At 36.2% G+C, this 22,911-nt stretch overlaps 1 protein-coding gene across 29 annotated transcripts in view; it reads left to right on the forward strand.

Moving 5' to 3' along the window:
• DLG2 (discs large MAGUK scaffold protein 2) overlaps window positions 1–22,911 on the forward strand; it is a 2,060,218-nt gene that overhangs the window by 1,458,856 nt on the left and 578,451 nt on the right. For all 29 annotated transcript variants that reach the window (XM_045483773.1, XM_045483776.1, XM_045483777.1 and 26 more), the window contains one exon: window positions 17,791–17,915. In XM_045483773.1, the coding sequence (XP_045339729.1) occupies window positions 17,791–17,915 (125 nt within the window). The remainder of the gene's footprint in view (window positions 1–17,790; window positions 17,916–22,911) is intronic.

A 22,911-nucleotide genomic window follows, 5' to 3' on the forward strand; every position in this document is an offset into this window, starting at 1 on the left:
TTTTAAAAGAATAAGAACCAAAGAGATTGTTTTATATTCTAGTTAAGTACCTTCTAAAAGAAATATATACCTCCCTGTTGCACTCCAATTTATTTACTTTACATTCAGATGTAGATATATTCTAGAATTGATACTGAGAATTAAATATTTTATATTGTGTTCTTAAATTATTAGCCAAATATGAGCTCTTTAGAGAAAAATGATTTAGGCAGAACTTCACTCTAATAGATGAGAACAGACTCTAAGAGGAATATGAAGTAGATTTCAAGCCTCATTTTCTTTTAAAGTCTGATTGGATTCTGCCTGTGATTAGGGAGTTATGGGGAAGCCAGGGAGGTGAATTAGTTCCTTCAGGCTTCTGTTGTGCAAACTATTATTCTATTGCACATCTCGATACAGCAGGAGGCTGAATGAGTTTTTTCTTCTTCTTCTTCAAAAGGTAAACTGCCTAATCTTTTGTGACTGGTATAATACATAAAATAAACAGATATTTAAATAGTCTATTTTAAGGCATAACTAAGATAAAGCTCATAAAGTGTTTAACATAGTAATGATCAATAAAAATAAAGCTCTCATTCATTCACTTATTCAACAAATACTTACTGCATATTTACCTCGTGTCCATGAGTAAAATTAGTGTAGTTTCCTCCCTATGAACCCAGTGTTTATGATACAGTGTTATAACTGTGGCAGCAGGAATAAGATTAATGTGCTCTGGGAGCACAAGAAAAGCCTACCACCTAAACCCAACTGGTGAGTCACACAAGATTTACAGGAAGGATGATGCTTGAGCTGAGTTTAGATGAATAGGGGCCAGAGGAAGGCATGGAGATGGAAAAGGCATGGTTGTATTTGGGAGAGTATAAGAATAAAGGGAGAGAGGAGGAATGGGGGGAGATGGGACGAGAAGAAATTAAGGACAGATCATAAAGGGTTTCTGTGGGCAGAGTAAAGAAGGTTAAACATTATTCAAAAGCTAAGGAGAACCATTATGTTCAGCACTTTGTAATACAGGACTTGGTTCTCAAAAAGCTCTGATCAAAGCAATATTGTTACAGTAGAAGTTATGAGGGATGCCTGGGTGGCTCAGTCAGTTAAATATCCCACTCCTGATTTCGTCTCAGGTCGTGATCTCACAATTTGTGAGTTCACGCCCCAAGTTGGGCTCTGTGCTGACTTTGTGGAGACTGCTTGGGATTCTCTCCTCCTCCCCTTCTCTTTCTCTCTCTCTCTCTCAAAATAATTAAATAAACTTTAAAAACAAAGAGTAAAAATTATTAAACAACCTGGCCAATAAAAGGTAATGTGTGATTACACCATGCAAATAGTGTACTTTTGTGTAATTTTAGTGGACTTTTCCATGCCAGCCTGAGTATTATACCTTAAGAGCTTTTTCAACTCAGTGCTCCAGGAAGACTTCATAGTCCATTGGGATTGGCACAAGATATAAAAACAATTTGCCATCGCTAATCTATAGCACTGTAAAACAGACATAATCTAAGTGGAAGAGCACAGTCTTAAAATGAAGGACCCCAGTAGAAAACAGTCTTCCACTTCTTTTTTCTTCATTTTAAATTCAATCGTTCATTTATCTCACTATCTCTAACTATTTTGGAGGCATTTATGATGTGGGATGACAAAGATAAACCAGAAACAAGTGCTGACCTCATGTTCATGAAGGTGAGGCTAACAAATAAGTATATGTATGTATGTGTGTGTGTGTGTATATATATATAACATACATATATATATATATATATATATATATATAGCACATATATATGTGATATATATATATATAGCACATATATATATGCGATATATATATATATATATATATATATGTATATAACAAATATGTACACACACACACATACACACATTGCAAACTCAAAGTAGGGAGTGGAAAGTGCCTAAGGAGGGGGTAACCACCTGCTCTGGGACCTTAGAAGAGGGAACAGTTGCTTCCAATTGTGAGGAGTGGATTGGTGTGAGATCAGTCCCAGAGCAAGTAGCAATTGCTCCAGGCCCTGGGTTGGCAGAATTTAAATATAAGGACAGGGAGAGCCAGCAGGCAAAGCTACAAGGTTTCTCATGACCATCCATACAAAGCAAAGTGAGCAATAGAGTTGATCAGGATGGTTCCTAACTGGAAGACAATAGTGAGAAATGAGGGTTGAAAAGCAAGATAGAGTCCAGTCATGAAATGCCATGAATGCTATGCTAAACGAAGTTGGCCTTTATTGTCCAGGCAGTAGGGAGCCAATGGAAATTACTTTTTTCCCTCTGGTATTCCTTTGCTACTGAACATACACTGACATTCAGTGTCATTTTATGTCTGTATATCCTATTTCCCCACAAGACTGTAAACTCTGTGGTGTCAAGGACTTAAACAGTACTTGTGCACGTAGCAAGTATCCAGATTGGGTGGGAAGGGATATAATTTTTATTGAGTACACTTTATGTATCAAACAATAGTGGATGCCTTACACATGAAAACATTCTTTGCACCAGTCTAACAGTCACTGTTTTGAAATGAGGAAACTAAAACCCAGAGGAATTACAGAACTAGCCCAAAGTTGCACACTTAGTAAATAAAGTCAGGAGATCAACCAGGTCTATCAGCTCTAAAACTTGTACTCTTCCTACTGTATTACAATGTTTGATTGTTTGTTTGAATTACTCATTTCTTTTTTTTTTAAGTGTGTTTATTTGTTTGTTTGTTTTTGAGAGAAAGAGGGGAAAAGCACACACGTGAGCAGGGGGAGGGACAGAGAGAGAGAATCCAAAGCAGGCTCTGAGCTGTCAACACAGAGCCTGACACAGGGCACTAGCTCACAGACCATGAGACTATGACCTGATCTGAATCAAGAGTCTGACACTTAACCAACTGAGTCACCCAAGTGCCCCAGTTACTCGTTTCTTGAACATATATTTCTTGAATGGTTGTGTATGTGCCTGGCCCTATTCTAGGAACTGAGAATACAGAATAGTGGTGAACACAACAGAAGAGTCCCTGCCTTCTACAGCTTACACTCTAGTTGGCGAGCCAAACAATTAATAAATAACAAATAAAATAAATTCAGCTGGTGATAAATGGTAGGAAGAAAGCAGGGTGATAGATGGAGAGTGCTATATAGTGGTGGTGGCGAGGAGTTTATTAGTGGTCAAAGAAGGCTCCTTTGAGGTAGTAACACGTAAACTGACTTCTGAAGAATAACAAAGATGTAAGAATCCTGGAAGGAAATATGAAAGCAAACACAAAACCCCCAAGGAAGAAATGAAATTGAATTTGAACCTTTATGGTTGGGAGAATGAAAGGAAAAGAGTGTATCAAGAGGAAACAAGTATTCATGACTTAAGATTATTTTGCCCCCTACAAAAGCTATAGTATTTAGATATTAACCCGGCTAACACTTACTGAGCACCCAGTGTCTGATAGGCTTATTGGCAATTTTGGAGCCCTTATAGTGTACCATGTTAAGTTCTTTGTGACAATTATCTCATGGACTGTTTACAACAGCAGTTCTTTTTTTAAAAAAATATAACTTTTTGCCAAGTTGGCTAACATACATTGTATATAGTGTGTTCTTTTGGGGATAGATTCCCATGATTCATCGCTTACATCCAACACCCAGTGCTCATCCCAACAAGTGCCCACCTCAATGCCTATCACCCATTTCCCCCTCTCCCCCAAGCCCTTCCATGACCCTCAGTTTGTTCTCTGTATTTAAGAGTTTTTATGGTTTGCCTCCATCTCTGTTTGAAACTCTTTTTCCCCCTTCACTTCCCCCATGGTCTGTTAAGTTTCTCAAGTTTTTTACATATGACTGAAAGTTTTTTATATATGTTTTACATATGACTGAAAATGTACGATATGTCTTTCTCTGACTGACGTATTTCACTTAGCATAATACCCTCCATTTCCATCCACATAGTTACAAATGGCAGGATTTCATTCTTTCTCATTACCAACTGGTATTCCATTGCATATGTAAACCACATCTTCTTTATCCATTCATCAGTTGATGGACATTTAGGCTCTTTCCATAATTGGGCTACTGTTGAAAGTTCTGCTGTAGACATTGGGGTACATGTGCCCCTATGAATCAGCACTCCTGTATCCTTTGGATAAATTCCTAGTAGTGCTATTGCTGAGTCGTAGGGTAGATCCATTTTTAATTTTTTGAGGAACCTCCACACTGTTTTCTGGAGTGGCTGCACCAGTTTGCATTCCCACCAACAGTGTACAACAGCAGTTCTTAATAAACGTTTTGTTTTATGACCCCTTTCACTGGAGTTGGTGACTCCTATATTGTTTATATGCATTTTAACTATCAATATGTATTATATTAGACATTAAAACTGAAAATTTTTTAAATATGTATTAGGTAATTTATAAGTAATAACCTGTTACATGTAAACATAGTAGCTTTTTATTAAAAATAGCCATGTTTTTCAAAGCAAAAAGAATTATCAGGAAGATTAGCATTATTTTACACTTTTCAAATTTCTTTTATGTCTGGCTTAATCTAACATCTATATTCTGTTATCTTTCATCTGTGTTTAATCGATATGCACGTTGTTTTAGTTGAAGTAAATGAGGAAAATGTGATTTCACAGATATATGAATGGAGAAAAGTGAAATGTTTTTATAGCCTTTTCAAATAATTGTGGATATTCTTTGACACTACACTAAGACTTGGCAAAGGAAAATTTTTTAAAGGTTAATTTCAATGTGGAATCTGAAACCATTTTGATAAACTTTTTGTACAATGTTGTTCTGAAATTTATTCATCTGTCTTATACTTTAAATAGACCTTTTACCACAAATATGGGTTTATAATGTCATATTCATACAGACCCTCCAAATGTTGACTTTTTTCATTATGAAATATCAAAAGAATCCTATTTGTTAATATTAACACCCATCTCATCAGAAAAGCCTTTGATGTTTGGAAAGTTGTCATGCTCATGGTGATGGACGCAAGGTTTCCAAATTCTAATATTTGCTTGAAAAGTTGAACTTTATTGTTGACAACAAATACCATCAGATGTTTCCCTGAAGAAACAAGGTCACTTCCTTAGTTTTCAAAACATTTTGCCAAATATCCAAGACTAAATAATCATAGCTTGTTTATCAGTTATTCTCTCAAGTAAACATGGTATTCAATGAAAATGTGGTTAGCTTACTTGCAACTTAAATACATCATACAATCTTTTTTTTTCCCCTGGGAAAACTATATGCAACACACCACAGAGGCATCTCTCTCATTTCATCATGCAGAATATCACAACTGTATGCACTCAAAAGTCAAGATCTTTAAAAATAAATTAATAGTAATAATAATCTGCACTGTTTCATCAGAGATATTCTTAATTAAAACTAACAATTTTTGTTATGAGCATACAGTTAAGAAAGAATTCAATGATTACTAGTACATTTTGGTGCCACTGCCTTAATTTGTGCTAAGGCATGAATAGTTTTACCCCCATTGCTTTTGCACCATCAGTGCAAAGTAAACACATGGAGAAAGGAAAATAACATTTTATTATTGTAAAAATGTTTTTAATATTGAGAACATTTGAGTATTCCTAGTTTATAACCAGTCCAAAGGTATTATTATTCCTTTTTTTCTAGCGAATAATATAAATGAGAGAACTTCAGAGAATTGCTCAGGATGACAGGTAAGAAGTGGCAGAAATAGGATCTAAACATATCAGGAATGATTCTAGAGCTTGTTTTCTTAATCTATTGCAAGACAGTGATGCCCATAGATGATAGCAAGCGCTCATTTCCATCCCTCTTGACCTCGTCAAGATTGGTACAGGTAGAGGTAGGGGTATAGGTTGAAGGCTTGTTTTGTCAGAGTTACAATCAGTTATTTCCAAGATTATTTCAAAGGAGAGTTATATGGCTGTAACAAGTGAGCACCTACCATACTGCCAGGAAATACTAGACACTATATATATATATATATATATATATATATATATATATATATATATCACTCTATGTATATATATCACTATATATCACTCTCTATATATCTATACCTATATCTATATCTATATCTATATCTATATCTATATCTATATCTATATCTATATCTATCTATATCTATATCTATATCTATATCTATCTATATCTATCTATATATATTGATATATATCAGCCTTTTAACATTTTAACAAAAAATGCTCATGATTCAGTAAAGAATGAAAAGAATAAGATTGTTTTCAAAGATGTGGAATAGAAAAAAGTAGAACATGCAAATTGTTGATTTCAGAGAAAATGGGAAAATTACACTTTGAAGTACAATGAATCAAAAGAAATGGTGTATAAAGTGATCATTCATGGCATTTTGCAATATTCTGGAAAATAGGAAATGAGGAAATTAACTAGGATAGATGCAGTGGGACTAGAAATAAAAGGTGAAAATAAAAGATACTCAAGAGATAGAATCAACAGAACTTGGAAAATGTTGACAACGTTCAGGGAGAAAAGAGACAAAGACAAATTTGAAATATTGTGCCACACTCACACTGTTCTTTTGTATGTGGCACATCTCCCCAACTAGACTGTAAGCTCTTTGAAAACAAGGATTGCATCTTTGTTGTTGTTGTTGTTGTTGTTGTTATCACAATCTGACACAATGTTGAGCACATTGTAGGCATTCAAATACCAGAGTTAATCAGGCAACTCAACCTTTAGCCCTCTTACATTAAAACCAAATAACCCCTTTCGCCTAACCTTTCCTTATTAGCTCATTCATACAAATTATTTTAAGTATTCTTCCATTTTGTTTAACTCAGTAGTCATTTATTGAGCATTTGCTGTCACCAGGAATTGGATTAAGAGCTAGATGCAAATATAGTGTGGCCCCTGTCCTCCAGATGCTAAGAATTTAGAGGAAGATAGACACATATATAAATAACTCTATGGTCTTACTCACAATTTGAATGAAGTCATGTGGAATCACAGAGGAAAGGGCAATCACATCTGCCTGAAGCAATTGGAGAAAATATCAGATAGGATTTGAGATGAATTTTGATGTTTCAATGGCAATTCAACAAGAGAAGAAGAGAAGTGTTCTTGGCAGAGGAAGCAGGTCAGTTTAGTTCATGCAAAAATTTATTCAATTCTTTTCACATATAGGTACTATATTATTCTGGCACAGGAATTGAATAACTTAGTTTTAATACTTTGAATTGGTGCTCAAAGTAGAACCGGGAAGGTAAACATGTAAACAAGTATAATATAGTGTGCTATGTGTAATAATAAAATTGTGACCCAGGCACAGAATAATACAGAGGAGGATGAAGAGGATAGTGGGGACCTACTTCCAGGCATTTTGCTTTATATGCTTCCAAGGGGTATATAAGACTATATAGAAACAAGTAGTGAACAATTTAAAAAGCAGTTACCCTTAGATCATCTCTCTCATTTGTGTATATATTCCTTTAGTCACTGGCTTGAACTGTGTGACAACTATGGAATGTGCCTCACGAACTGCCAATTATAGGGAGCATAACTGACCCAGACATATATATGTATTTCAATTTAATAATTCTCTAACATTTAAAATTTGATATTTCACTTAAGAAAATTTGATTCCTGATTTCTGTAAGGAGGGGAGAACAATCTTTCAACATTAGACCCCCATTCTAGAATGGCAGAAATTCAAGAGCTAAAGAGAACCTCTTCCCTTTAGGTAAAATAATATGCTCATTCCCCACTTCTTATTTTATTCCCAGTATGGAGATCACTTGCCATTTAACCACACTCTTGCTCTATTGTTTTACCTCTCCTGGGCCCATTTCACTCTCTTATATGTGTTGTCTGCCTTAATAGCTATTTGAATTTGAGATCTGCTATTTTGAGCACATTTTACCATGAAAATAGTGTGAAATTAGTTAGGCCTGGAAAACAGAAGAGCAATGAGGACAACAAATGAAATTCTAAGCTGGGACAGTGATAATAGAAACTGGGAGGAACTGGATGGATTTGAGGTTTTTAGGGGTAGAATCAACAAGACATGATATTTAATAAAATATAAGGACTGATGAGCAGGCAGGAGTCAAGGATGACTCTCAGATTCCTTGACGTGGTAAACAAGTGACTCGTGAGCTACATTTCTTTCTGGGAGCTGTTGAGGAGTGCATATTAGCTTCTAATGGCATTTCAGCTAGATATGATTGCAGGGCACAAGAGACATGATACTTGGCAGTTTTGTAGGTGAGTGTAACTGACAACATTCTAAATCATATCTTAAGAATTCATAGCTTAAATATTGTATTTGATCCCAAATTACTCTCCTTGCTTTCTGACTCATTCTACCAAGCCTATTTTTAACTTAGCCTTTTCACTCTCCTTGAATTAATCATGGTAAAATATCATATTTTTCCGGTCATTCCTTATTAAGAATACCTGCTTTCTCTAAGAAAGCCCGTACTCCTAGGTCTGGCATTCACGAAACATATGCATATACCCTTAAAGAGTTGTTATGGGGACCAAAGGAATTAACTGTGCCTAGAACTTATTCCTGATATTCCTATAGTTACTTCCCTTATTTTCTTCCCAGTATCTTAACTATCCATAAAAGGGGAGTTATAAGGTCTAGTACAGTGCCTGACATGTAGAAAGCACTCAGTGAATGCTAACAGTTTCCATCATTCTTTCTCCAGATCTCAGTATTTTTTTTCTGCCACTTCAGTGACATCAACAGATCTCCCAAACTTACAAGGATCCAAACTGAACTCTTGATTTACCTCTTGCAATCTAGTTCCCCTAGCCACATCACAGTCTCTACATCTCATATATGGCATCTCTGTCCAGAATCTTTGATTCTTCTCTTTCCTTGAATATTCCAACCAACAGTAAATCCTGTCAATTCTACCTCCAGATCATGTCTCAAATCTTACCATCCCTACTGCTTCCAGCCTATCTAGCCACCATCAATTTATGACCTGGGCTGTTTTATTTGGTCTTTCTGTCACCACCTTTTGCTCTCTCCAAAGTTTTCAAACAGCAATTAGTGTAATCTTTGACTAAATAAGACCATGTTACTCCACTGTTTTAAATTTTCTTGACCAACAAAACCTACACCATCCTATTGAGCCACCTGTGTCTGACCCCTGCTACCCTCTCTAACCTCTTCTCCCCCTTTCTTACCTAATCAGTTTACAGCTATTTCATTTTAGTTCCTTGAACAAGTTAAGCACTTTCTTCTTCTTCGGACTTGGTGCATCTCGTTCTTCTACTTGTAATTCTTGTAACTGCCATACTGCTTCACATTCTACCTGTCTTCTTATCTCTACCTTAGGTCTTTGCTCACTTTCACTGAACATTTTTGGCCATTTTTTTTCTTCTCTCTCCTTGTCTCTTTTTGTATTCCAAGGAGACTTCAGTATCAGCCACAAAGTACTCTGACTTGATCATCACTTTAATTCATTCATGGGACCTTTACCACACTCACATGACTATCAGGGAGTGCCAGTTGATCTCTGAAATCTTGAGTCCTGAAATCCCAGTGTCCACAGACTGCTGTTCCCTTTTCTATCCTCTGTTCTCATAAATCTGTACTTTGACCTTGTCATGATCTCATTCTTTTTTACCCACTTCTCTTCTTCCAGGCTGAATGTATTCCTTGATTCTCTTCCTTTTCTATCTTTTCTGATTTACATTCCTCATTCCTTTGAGAGTTAACTACATTTGCTTTTCAAATCTCAGCCCTAGAGCAACCAAACCTTTCCTTTTCACTGTTCATGATTACTAATCGCTGTGGGAGAAAATCCCATAATCATGCTGATGATGCCCCACCTCAGAGCTGCTCAGCAGACCTCTACTCATCCTAAGGTGTTTCTCCTGCCTCACAGGTGCAACTCCAACCCTTTACTGTTTTATGTAAGTCATCAAATTCATTCTAGACTTTCCCTTTGGTATCCTGACATATAAATGTATCAGCAAAGACATCAGTTAAGACCACCTTCAGCTTTTTACTCCTCCACCTTAAAATAACCCTATAACTCTTCTGCCTTAAAATAATACTTTGTAAGAATTTAGTCCTTCTTATCCCAGATAGAAAATTATCCCTCCCCCTACCCAAGGCTGAGGTATGCTATCTCAAAAAACAAACTCATCTGTTCTTTGGTTAATCACATTTTGTGAGTATAAAAGTGCGTGTGTGAGTGTGTGTGTTTTTGTTTATAGTAAGATATATTTATAAGGAAAATTAAAGATGGACTTGCTCAAAATGACAAAGTCCAAAGATCTATAATTCTGACATCATTGAAAACTTTAATATATTGGTGAATATACTTTCAAACTTTTCTATGCATATATATTATAAAATGTAAATCTTTTTTAATGTTCATTTATTTATTTGAGAGAGAGAGTGTGTGTGTGCATGGGGGAGGGGCAGACAGAGAGGGAGACAGAATCTGAAGCAGTCTCCAGGCTCTAAGCTGTCAGCACAGAGCCCAACGCAGGGCTCAAACCCACAAACTGTGAGATCATGACCTGAGCTGAAGTCGGATGCCTAGCCAATGGAGCCACCCAGACACCCCATAAAATGTAAATCTTATATTGTATTCTACTTTACCTGAATATGTATTGTAAATATATATTCATCTCGTGATACCATTGTATTCCTTGCTGTGGTTTTACCACATGTATTTAACCAGTATCTATGGTAGGGACTCAAGAATCTGGACTCTAGACCCTATTCTCCTCCTCCATCAGGATTTTGCTTCCCATGGACTCCCTTTCTCTTTCATACCTTCAATCTCCAGTTCCAGGGGCTTCATCCCCTTAGCTCCCAGAGGTGCTTGAGTCCTCTCCCTGTCATCCTCTCAAACCTTGCCTCTTCCCTGCCTCCTTCTCATGAGACTCTACCACATGTCTCTCCTAAGAACAAAACTCTTTCACAAAAATAGTAATCACCCTTTAACTTATCATGAGTTCTTGGGCCTATTTTAAACTGGCATTTTCTTTATACCTATTTATTGAAACCACTTTCTCTCTATAGTCCCCCAACCCCTGAAAACACTTTCCTACAGTTACCAGTCCCCAAACACAGACCTCTGGTAGCTCCTTGGCAGCAAATACTGAATGCAACTCCTAGAAGTTTTAAGTAAGTGAAAACAGGAATCTCTTATTCCTAGACTAAGAATGATATTCAAAAACACATGGATTGTTGGGTGACATGTTTAAAAAGATTTTTTTTTGTGGGAGATCTTTATGTAGCTAACTGTAAGCAACAATAGTTAGAAATGTCTGAATTACACTTATATCTTTATACCCTAAGAATAGGCCTGTGGAAATGAGAAAGACTTTGAATGATTTTCAACAAGTAATGTCTATGAGAAAAAGACATCTTTTTATTCCTTGTGCCATTTCAGATTTACTGCCTAAAATAAAATATCATCCAGGACAATTTAGAAGATATTTGCTAACTCATGTATCTTTCTATCAAGTGACATTTTTACTTCTGGTATCTAGCTTGAGGATTATTTTAATTTGCTATTGTCTGTTCTAGCCTTTTTTATATCTGTGCTCCATCTACTTATATTGTTCACTATTCTATATGTTAATCACTAGTCAATTTTTGCACTAGGAATTTTCAATCTAGATGTATATCAGAAATTTGCAGATTAGAGGCTGAGGTATGATTATATATCCAAAAACTATATATATATATATATATATATATATATATATATATATACACACACACACACACACACACATATATATATAATTTTGCTGTATAACTGATATTAAATAAAAATAAACAAATGTCTTTGCTGGAGTAGCTGTGTAGAAAATAGACTTGGATATTGATGATTCTGGGCAGAGAGTTAAAAGAACATATAGATTCTTCCTAGAATGAAGGGGATGTACAGGACTCTTGGAGTTGGTAACAGATTATGTAAAATTTCAGTATTATTCAACACAGGACATGGTTTTTAAAGGTTAAAAGAGTTTTACAGGGCACCTGCATGGCTCTGTCAGTTAAGCATCTGACTTCCGCTCAGGTCATGATCTCACAGTTTGTGAGTTTGAGCCCTGAGTCAGAGTGTGCTGACAGTGCAGGGCCTAGAGCCTGTTTTGGATTCTCTGTCTCCTTCTCTCTCTGCCCCTTCCCCACTTGTGCTCTGTGCAAAAATAAAATAAACATTAAAAAGTAAATTTCAAATATAAAATAAAATAAACATTTAAAAAATTAAATAGAAAATAAAAGTTAAAAGAGGTTGAGTCTTTATCTAGTTTTTATTTATCTCACAATTTTGACTACTGCAACCTAAGCATCCCTTTCCCCACATTCAGAATTTTTAGCTAAATTATCTTTACCAAAAGAAGAGTGGTTTAGACTTTTTAAAAAATCTAGAAAATGGTTTATTATTATTATCATTTTTTATTACTTACCTACCATCAAATTAATTTTTTTTTTAACCCAGGAAAAGCAATGTGATATAATGGAAAGAAAATCAGATTTGGAGCCTAACAAATATGACTTGAATCTGAATTCTACTGTTGACTTGTTTTCTGTGTTTAGAATGTTATCTCACTCTTCTTAGCCTCAGGGTTTTTCATTTGTTTGTTTTTTTTGTTGTTGTTGTTGTTGTTGTTTTTTAATGTATAAAAAGAGGGAAATGGTATGTACTGAATGGGGGATTATAAAACACCTAGGTCAGTGTGTAGCAATAAATATGCAATAAATATCATTTCCCTTAAGGGAATTTTTAGTATTTATGTAAGTTTTGTATATTATTAGGAGTTCATAATTTTTTTAAAGTCTCCTTCTTAGGTAGTTTGAATTATTAAGTACTTTGACTATTGCTAATTAGTAATTAATTTCTTGTTAAAAACAAGTCATTTTCTTTGAATATTTTCAGTGGTGATCATAGTATAATTAAAATTCCATAAACATTTTGTTTCCTCTCACGTTTATATACTGAGCATTTCCTGTTTTCATTATCACAATTTTAATGGCTCCAAAATAGTCCCACATTCAGATATATATACCCCAGTATTTTTAACCATTTCTCTATTGTTTGGATGTTTGTTTCCAGTTGTGAGTTGTTCTTTGTTTTGTTTTGTTTTTAACATTAAAAACATAATACTGTCATGAAGCTTTGAATACAAATCTTTGCACACATCTCTGATTATTCCTTTAGGATGAATGCCTAGAATTGAATTACCAGATCGCACAATACTGTAAAGTAGGAACTTCTAAAAAATCAAAGTAATTCTTTGTAAATAGAACATTCTGTAAATGCATATCATTACGATATAATTTTATTTTTCTCTTTTTTGTAACCCCATTTTGGGAGTAATTTTCATGTAAAGAATAACTTCAAATGAAAGAGGAGCTTTTCTAAGGGTATAGTATTTATATTTGCAACCATCAGTTAATTGATAAAGTGTCTTTCCTCTTTGTTGATTCTTTTCCTGAGAGGAGATGGAGTATAGTAAGTGATGGAGGAAGTGCCATTTGGCTAGGCAACGGGCTTGTGCTCTTGGGGGAGAGTCAACAAATGTGGAGGTTTGGGAACCAGGAGAAAGAAAGGTTTGTGCCAACCACATTCATCAATCATGGAATCTGTCCAATTGAAAGGGAACAGCAGCCCACCCAGAGTCCTATACAGGGACTGCCCTCACCAGCATGGCACCTCACAGTTGCCATTGACTGGGTCAAGTATCAACACTCGGTTAATTAGCCACAATTCTCAGGATCTAAGGATGTCAGCCAGGGGTCTGCCTGTTCACATGGAGAGATTGCTGCTCAGAAAAGAGAGGTTCTGGGGTCTGCCCCTGCAGCTGGCTGGCTCTGTGATGATTATCAGGGTGCTGGAGTGATTCAGCCATGGAGAACAGCAGGCAGTAATTTCACTGCTGCTTTTTATCTGTCCCTCTCTCCACTCAATGCTGGCTGGTGGCAAAGGCCTGTAAAGGACGGCTGGGAGAGAACAATAAGGGGAGATGGAAAACACTTTAAATAATTTCCTTAGCTGAATTCAGATGAACATCCTCTAAAAAACCAAGGGGACTGGCCAGGCCCAGCTGGCAGACTGGTTTTAACTGAAACACAAAATTTGCTTTTGGAAATCCTTGAGACTGGGTACACAGGTCCAGTTACACTCTGCCTCTACCTACCTCTTTTCATGGTAGATTCCCTGACCCATTCTTTTCCTCAAAGTAGATTTGAGGGCAGGAAAATGTATATTAATAGATGCCAAAGCCACCATATTCTCCATATTAGAGTCAATTCCAAAAACAGTAGTTAAATGTTTCTAGATTGTCATCATAGCTATTACTTCAAAGATCTATTGATTAATAATGGAAGTTTTAAAAATGCAACAGTGATCAACTTTCACCTCTAAAGTATTCCTTTTTCTTTGTTGCCAAGAGTAGTTTTCCTACAAATCTAGCCAAAGATCCAGAAGAATCCTTTAAAGTCATTCAGTTTAACCTCTCAGAAGATGCTCAGGTCCCTCATGGTCAGTGACTAAGCAGCTGCTCTGTAGGAGAAGGCCCCTACCTCCCTTCCAATAAAATAAATACTTTTATTTTTTATCCCCTGCTCGGTTTTGACAAAGTCTGGACAGTTTTGTCTCATCATTTGTCCTTCAGCTAAGCCACAATTTGAATACCTGAGTTTCCATTTTTATTCTTGTAGCTACATGGAATAAAATGGCTTATACTTCTATATTGTATTTCTTAACAGTCCACAGTGTGGACTTTCACCGTGTCTTTTCTGAGTCTTCCCTTTAACTCTTGAATACGCTCAGTAAGTTTATTTGTTGATTCATTCATCAATTATTTATTGAATAATACTATGTGCCAGAGAAAGAACCAAGAAACAAAGATGAATGCTACACAGTTCCTGTCTTCTACAAGCTTAGTTTGAAAAAAGGATAGATTCATAAGTATGTAACATCAAAATAACATAGTGCATGGTGTAGATAAGCACAGAAAACTCAAAAGAGTACTAAATTACCCAGAGACATGGATTTGGGATGACCATTTAATATTTTCTATGCACTTGCGTTCTCAGTCTTATCTTTTCCTTTTCATCTGTTGTGTTTCTTAAATTCTACATATGAGTGAAATCTTATGATATTTGTCTTTCTCTGATTGACTTATTTTGCTTAGCATATACATTCTAGTTTTATCCACATTGTTGCAAATGGCAAGATTTCATTCTTTTTGATCACCAAGTAGTATTGCATTTTATGTATATACCACATCTTTATCCAGTCGATGGACATTTGGGCTCTTTCCATCATTTGGCTAAGGTTGATAGTGCTACTATAAACATTGGGGTGCATGTGAGCCTTATCTTAGATAATGGAAAGAATTGGGCCAGGGAGATAGAAAATTTCTGGTAGAGAAAACAGCATGAGTAAAGGTCAGGAGACAAGTCATAGTGTGGACTCTGCAGGAAAGAGCCTGCAGCTCAGTTCATCATTCCTGGAGGTAAAAGTGTAAAGCTAGAAATAAGATTAGGTTAAGAGCCAGATAGTGAATATTTTTTCTCAAATGGCAAAGTTTTGAATGCCCTCTCCAAAAATATGTATACTCTCAGGAGTAAGCATTTGAGTACCTCCAAGTCTGTGCTTGCCTCTTTCCCTATCCCCTTACTCAAGAAATTATCTCTGAGGTGCCAACTCTTGTAAAACCAATACACCCCAACTGATGTTCTTGGAACTAGACCCACATTGCAATGAAGATACTCATCTCCCTTTCTTTTCTTCCCAAACCCCAAGATCTTAGAGAAACTGCCTCATAAGTCATCTAAATGCTGTCCTGGTAACCATATACATGACAATGTAGTTGACATTGCAGTGAAAATGTATTGATTACCAGATGCCAGCTTATCACTGCCTTTTCTGTTCTTCCTTGAATTCCATGAAGGGAGAAATCTTCTGGTTTTTTCCCTGCAGCCTTAGTTTCCCTGTAGCCTTAAAGTCACATAATACGTACTCTAACAAAACTGATAGACTCATCTGGCATCAATAGGTACCTAAAATCAAGAATAGAGTCACTTGCATTCATGGTAAATACTTACCTCATCCGGTTCATTTTGCTATCTTCATTTGAGAATTCTTGTCTGTGTCTTGGAACTAGTGTACCATTTCTCACCTCAGAGATTTTACATATCTTCTTCCTTTGCCTGGAACCTTCTGTCCTCATCCCCAGTTCCCATCCTGACCCCTTCAAAAGTTGCTAACTGCTCTTCACCTTCAGGGAAAGGTCCTGTGTTTTGTTCTTTTGTTAGACACTTCTACACCCTGAACTTATGCTTCGTGTGCCTCATAAACTGAGATGTTCACTGCTATAGTTCCAGGACTTAGTCCAATGCCAGACACAGAGCTGGTGTTTAAAGAATATTAAGTAAATTTATGACCACATGACTGCTACTGAGTAATATCTCTGTTAAATGAGATTTGGATTTTTTTGAAGAAAACCAGAATTAGAGAACTGCCAGAAGTATAAAGACATGGGATTTCAGTTGTTATGGTTGAATTATTAATTTCTGCCTTTCAACATAAATGTACAATTGTGTAAACAACCTTCTGGAATTTTTATTATTTAAGTCAATAAAAATTGCTAAACATTACCTGGACATTTGCAGTGATATAACAGTCAGGTTACAGCTGATCTTATCTTGACATTGAACTTTTCTGACTAATTGAATGTCCTAATTAATTTTTCTGGATAACTACTAAATTCTTAGTCCTCATCATTTTTTATCCAAGAGCAGAAATTAATCAAGTAATAGTAACTTTCGGAAGCTGTATTGGTTGTAGAGAAATTAAATATCCAGTGACAGAGGACTGGTTAAATACATGCTAATATATGACCTTGATGAAATATTTAGCCATTTAAAATGGATAATTATAAACACTACCTATGTATATGAATATGGCTTAAAATATAATGTGAAAACATAATATTAAAACATAATGTAGCCAGGGAGATGGAGATTAAAAAATTATTAAAAATAATAAATAAGATGGTTTGTGAATTTGGGGAAGACTTTTAATTACGTCTTACATACAGATTTTAGAAAGTTACATGTATATTGGATGTCAGTTGCTATAATCTGCATGAGTAAGTATGAAAACTTTATTAGAATATAAATTATCAAATTTATATTCTGCAGTAGTAATGCATTCCTTGCCTATGTCTATTGCAAATTAAAACCTGTTTATTACTGGAAAGTATCTCACATTTATTATAACTGTAGAAGAGAGACCTGCCTTCTGAAGTCAACATTTCCTGTTACATAGGAACACATTTATTTGATGCATAACGGTGCTGGAAATAACAAAATTAAAACAGCCAAATTCACTACTCTACCAAATCAATTTTCATGTAACTGGTTTCCTTCCATTCTTTTCCATATGTATGTATAATATTTACAACTGACACTAATGTTTTTGCAGTTTTGCATATAACACAATTTGTAAGCTTGTATTTCCTACTGTGTAATGATCATTTTAATTGCTATGTAACAGAAACATTTCTTAAAAGCGAAAATATGAGGTCCTTTGTAGAAACAAAAATATAAGACCCCTTAGACCTCTTGCAGTGCAGAGACAAATTTGAGTGTTTTTCCTGACCTTCCTTTGTCTGCTGACAGTGCACTTTATAGCTTTGCATAGAAGACTGTTATCACCTGATTTCCATTTGAGTAGTAAGATGATAACACAGGATGCAAGGGGAACTAGGTTTAGGTGACAGCCATATCATTTAATGTCTACTTATTGTTTCTCCAGGGGAATTCTGGCCTGGGATTCAGTATTGCTGGAGGGACAGATAATCCCCACATTGGAGATGACCCTGGCATATTTATTACGAAGATTATACCGGGTGGTGCTGCAGCAGAGGATGGCAGACTCAGGTAAAGCTCTGAAACGTTAGAATTATTTGGAAAGTAAATCTGCCACATCAATGAGACACATTTATACCTTTGCAGAATAATAATTTCACAAGGCTGTACTTGAAAGACACAGCTGTCAAACCAAGCTTTCTGTAATGACTTTGCAGATTTCTTATTACTTACTAAATTTCAAGTAGTATTTAATTTGTGTTTGTTGAAGGGCACTACATTCAACATTCAGTGTGGCACCATGAGGAGGGTATGCAGATAAATCTCTTGTTCCATGGGGCCTTCAGTCTAGTTGGAAGGAAGAATGCTCAGAGCTGATGAGCAAATAATAAAATGTATAGAAAACAATATACTGTAAGTAGTTATTAGCAGATAGGGCAATGGTATAGACACTGTATGTCTTCATAGATTTATTTTTTTTAGTCCATTTATAAGGGCTTTCTGTAGGAGTTTGAACAGAGAATCTAAAAACTATTCCATAGGAAGATTCTATTCTGGGTCTAAAAATAATTAAGATTTCACTAACCCCACAAATCTGAATTAGAACATAGAAGGAGAAAGAACAAGTTATCCCAACCAAGAGAGAAACCAACTGGATGAGGTTGACTGGATGATGACCACAAGGTGAGCTTGAGTAGGCAGATGGAGTGGAGTCACATAATGCACAAGATAGACTAATAGCTGTTTGAATCAGGACCCTTGCTCTTTAAAGAACCGAAGATTATTTGGGCAACTAAGAGGCACACAGGACAATCAGTAAATAATATAAAATTCTATCAGAGATCAAAGCACTAGCTAACAGGCATTGTAGATTGGAACAATTAAAAGAGATTTCCCTGGGGAGAAAAACATATCCCAGTGTTAATTTCATGCTTCTACTAGACTGTGAATCCCCTCAGGCCAAGAAGTTACATATAGAAGTGAACCAACAAATTCTTGCTGAATGAATGAGTTTTTGAATTAATGAATTCATTAAAGGAGATGGAAAAAGAAGTTAAACTAATGAGTAGGGGGAGAGAAGGTAGCACAAGCAAAGTCTTATAGGTAAGAACGACTTTAGCTTATGGGGCACCTGGGTGGCTCAGTCAGTTAAGTGTCTGACTTTGGTTCAGGTCATGATCTCATGGTTTGTGAGTTCGAACCCCACATCGGGCTCTGTGCTGACAGCTCAGAGCCTGGATCCTGCTTCAGATTCTGTGCCTCCCTCTCTCTCTGCTCCTTTCCCACTCCCACTCTGTCTCTTTCTCTCAAAAATAAATAAATGTTGAAAAACTAAAAAAAAAAAAAAAAAAGAATGACTTTAGCTTGCATGGGGCCACAATGAGGACTGTGACCTAAGTATCATACATGTAAGCCATGTAGCATTTCCTTGTCTGTTTTTTTCATTAAACATGAGTAAGCTAGTTTACTATTTTTCTTATAAAGCAGCCAAGGACACTCTGTTCCCTGTCCGCTTGTTTCAATGCAGTGATTACTTATGACAGCTTGTGGAAGAGAATCACAGGCTTTTTTTTTTTTTTTCAGGTGCATCTGCATCTCCTTTCAAGACAAAAAAACATGAGTGACACTCCCACAGGAAACACATGCTTTTTGACAATAGAATTTTCAGGCTGAATTGATGAGATTAATTTCAGAGTACAGAAATATCCATGCTACAGAGTGAACAATTTGAAATAGATACTGTGTAATTCTCATGAGTCATAGTGGGGACTGGGTTTGCTAATACTGGATGCTGGTGAAGTGCCATTTTCAAAGTTTAAGAACAGAGTTGTTGGAAGATGGTTCTGAAATTGATAGCCCACAATCATTATCTCATACTACTTTGCCTAGAAATAGGGGAATTTCCATCTCTTAGCCAAATTCTGACTCTAAGGTTTGGGATACAATAGACTTTATGTTGAGTGCCTATCCCCACTGTTAGGAATGAAAAGTGACCGTGCTACCACTGTTTGACTGCAAATACAGGGAGCAATCTCATGCCTGCAGAGGTAAAAGGAAATTCTGCTAGAAGCAGCATTGAATAATTATAAATAGAATAATCATAATGCTAGCTAAAATTTGTTGAGATTTTATTATGTGTGGGGAATTGTGCTAAGATAGATAAATAGATGATAGATCAAAAGATAGATGAAAGAAAGAAGGAAAGGAGAAAGAAAGAAAGAAAGAAAGAAAGAAAGAAAGAAAGAGAGAAAGAAAGAAAGAAAAGAAAGAAAGAAATATGAATATATGCAGTCATCTTTATACTTGCAGCAGCCATATGAGGTAGATACCATTATCTGACCATAATATCAACTCATGAAATTAAGGCTTCACAACTAGGATGATCATCAAGCTAGCTTTGAATACATCCAAAAATTAATCCTGAATATCACTTATGTACTCTCTTAAGTTCTAATTCAAGAGTAGAATCTTCTACCTCATGTGGTTCCTTCATAAAAACTCCTAAAGGCAAAATTTTTCACAATGTTAAGGGGCAACTGTAAACATTACAAAGTTTGTTATTTTTCTATTGAGTCACATTTTTTTTTTATTCTGTCCTCTACCCATGGGTCTTGTTCTGGCTTCCTGGAGCCAGGGCTACAGCCTATGACTGCATATGTAAACACTACCTCTTAAGGTTGTGTAGTGGTAACTGAATAGTGGTCCTAACTTGAGCAACTAAAAATACCTACTCTCCAATCCACATTGCAGCCTTTTGCTATGTGAAGACAGCTATTGATTGGATCTCTATTTCACTTCGCTAAATCCTTGCTACTCCCACAGAGATTATTTCCCCCCTTACTGCTTCCTGCCCTGAACTGGAATGGCCAGGAGACATCTAAGAGATCAAGAATAATTGATTGAAACCTGGCAGCATGACATTAAGTGTAGATTTTTAGAATTTGGCAATCTATTTATTTCAAAGCCTTTATTTTACAGAGGAAACTGAGGCTCAGTAGGATGACTTATCCTGAGATATAAATCTTTGGAAGCTCTACTTTAAATAGAATCCAAATGTTTTGACTCAAGTAATTAACACCATAAGGTAGTGTTAAGGGATAGTAACACCCAAGCCCACCTAACAGGCACACTGTTCAGAGATGGACCAACAAGCTGTGATGAATACTTTCAATCTCACCATTAGTCCTTTGGACAAGAGAGCAGCATGTTACAATGAGCTCTGGGAAGATGTAGGTTCTAATCTGTATACTAACATAATTGGTCTTGGAAAATTAGACTCTTTCAGTCACTGTTTTCTTTTCTGTAAAATGATGACAATAATACTGACTCCATTGAGTTGTTCTGTGGATTCAGTGAGAAAACCTATGTCCCTAGCTAAGTCAGACATATATTAGATGCCCAATAAATTTTATCAGTGTCTTCCCCTTTTCCTTACCTGCCCTCTCTATCTCTCAGTGGTCTTTCCTCTGCTCTTGCCTGTTTTTTTCTCTTTCTCATTGTTTTTCTATTACCTTTCATTTCATTCCTTCTATATTTCTTTCAGTCTCTTTTCAGCTTCCACATCTTTCCCTAAACTTCCTATTCCCATCTGTTTGTACTCCTTTTGTTCCTAGTTATTACATGGAATTAGAGCCCATTTAGAAACAGGTATGGTACCAAAAAGTTTCTATGTTTCGGTTCTTGAGTTTATAATATAGTCAACTGAATCTGCTATGTTTCCCTCACTTAAAAAATAAGTTTACAAACTAAACGTGGCTGTCTTTTATTTGAAAAATCTTTGTTCTTTCATGTGAGTTAAACACTATTTTTAAGTGTGTTTTTCCATATTATGAATTATATTTTTAACAAATAACACTAAAACTTATAGAGAAGGTGGCATAGAGAAAAGTGCAGTAATGGGTCTGCTCCTCGAAGGGTAGAAATCTAGATTCTACATTAGTGGATATATTATAATCATATCAACAATAATAATAGCAAAGACCCACATAGTGCTTCAGTGTGCTAAGTACTCTTCTGGCATATTAACTCATTTAAAGTGTACAATAACTCATTGAAACTCACACTTTTATTACCTCCATTTTTCAGAGAATTAAAGAACTGAGAGATTGAGTAACTTGCACAATATTGCATGACTAGGAAATGTTGGAGCCAGAATTTGAACCCAGGAAGTCTGGCTCCAATGTCCATGGCTTTACATTCTAAGTTATTCTCAGGGGAAAGGGGAGACACTTAAAGATACACTGTAGGAGGTAACGTTCTGAAAATGCCACTCCTCAGTATTCCACACCGTAATCCATAGAGCCTGTGACTATCATATCACTCCTGTTATTATGTTATGACAGTTATGACAGTTGACCTTAATATAGGGAGAGTATTCAAGTGAGCCTGATCTAATCATGAGTTTTAAAAGTGGAGAACTTTCTCTGACCATTGTCAAAAGTCAGAGATTCAAAATGGGTGAAGTACTTGAGACTGTTGCCGGTTGGAAGACAGAGGGAGGAGGCCATGTGAGAAAGAATGTGAGTGGCCTCTAGAAGCAGAGGGTCTTCAAGTGGACAGCCAACAAGGAAGCAGGGACTTCTGTCCCACACTTGTAAGGAACGGAGTCCTACAACGACCATGTGAGCTTGGAAAAAGTCCCTAAGCCCCCAGATGAGACTGTTGGTGGGCTGATATCTGGATTTCAGCCTGTGAGAACCTGAGCATTCCAGCCACACTGCACCAGACTTTTGATCTATGAAAAGAGTGAGCTAATAAATGCATGTTGTTTTATGCTGTTAAATTTTTGGTAATCATCTAAGGAGCAATGGAACACTAACATATACATCATTCTAGGAATTCTAGGTTCATGGTTACAAAATCTCCCTGCATGAGCTCAGTCACACTCAATATGAAGTGAGTGTGCAGGCTTGAGACACAGATGAAATAAGAGGTGATTCTCTGCCTCGTGAGATTAGACTCCAAATTGAGCTCAGGTTTCAGGGGTTACCCGAGAAGAGAGATGTAGGAGAAAGAACATACTATTTGGAGTTGGAGGACCTGGGTTTCAAGTTCTGCCTTTCTAGCT

The sequence above is a fragment of the Leopardus geoffroyi genome, chromosome D1 (assembly GCF_018350155.1).
Source record: "Leopardus geoffroyi isolate Oge1 chromosome D1, O.geoffroyi_Oge1_pat1.0, whole genome shotgun sequence".
NCBI classification, from domain to species: Eukaryota; Metazoa; Chordata; class Mammalia; order Carnivora; family Felidae; genus Leopardus; species Leopardus geoffroyi.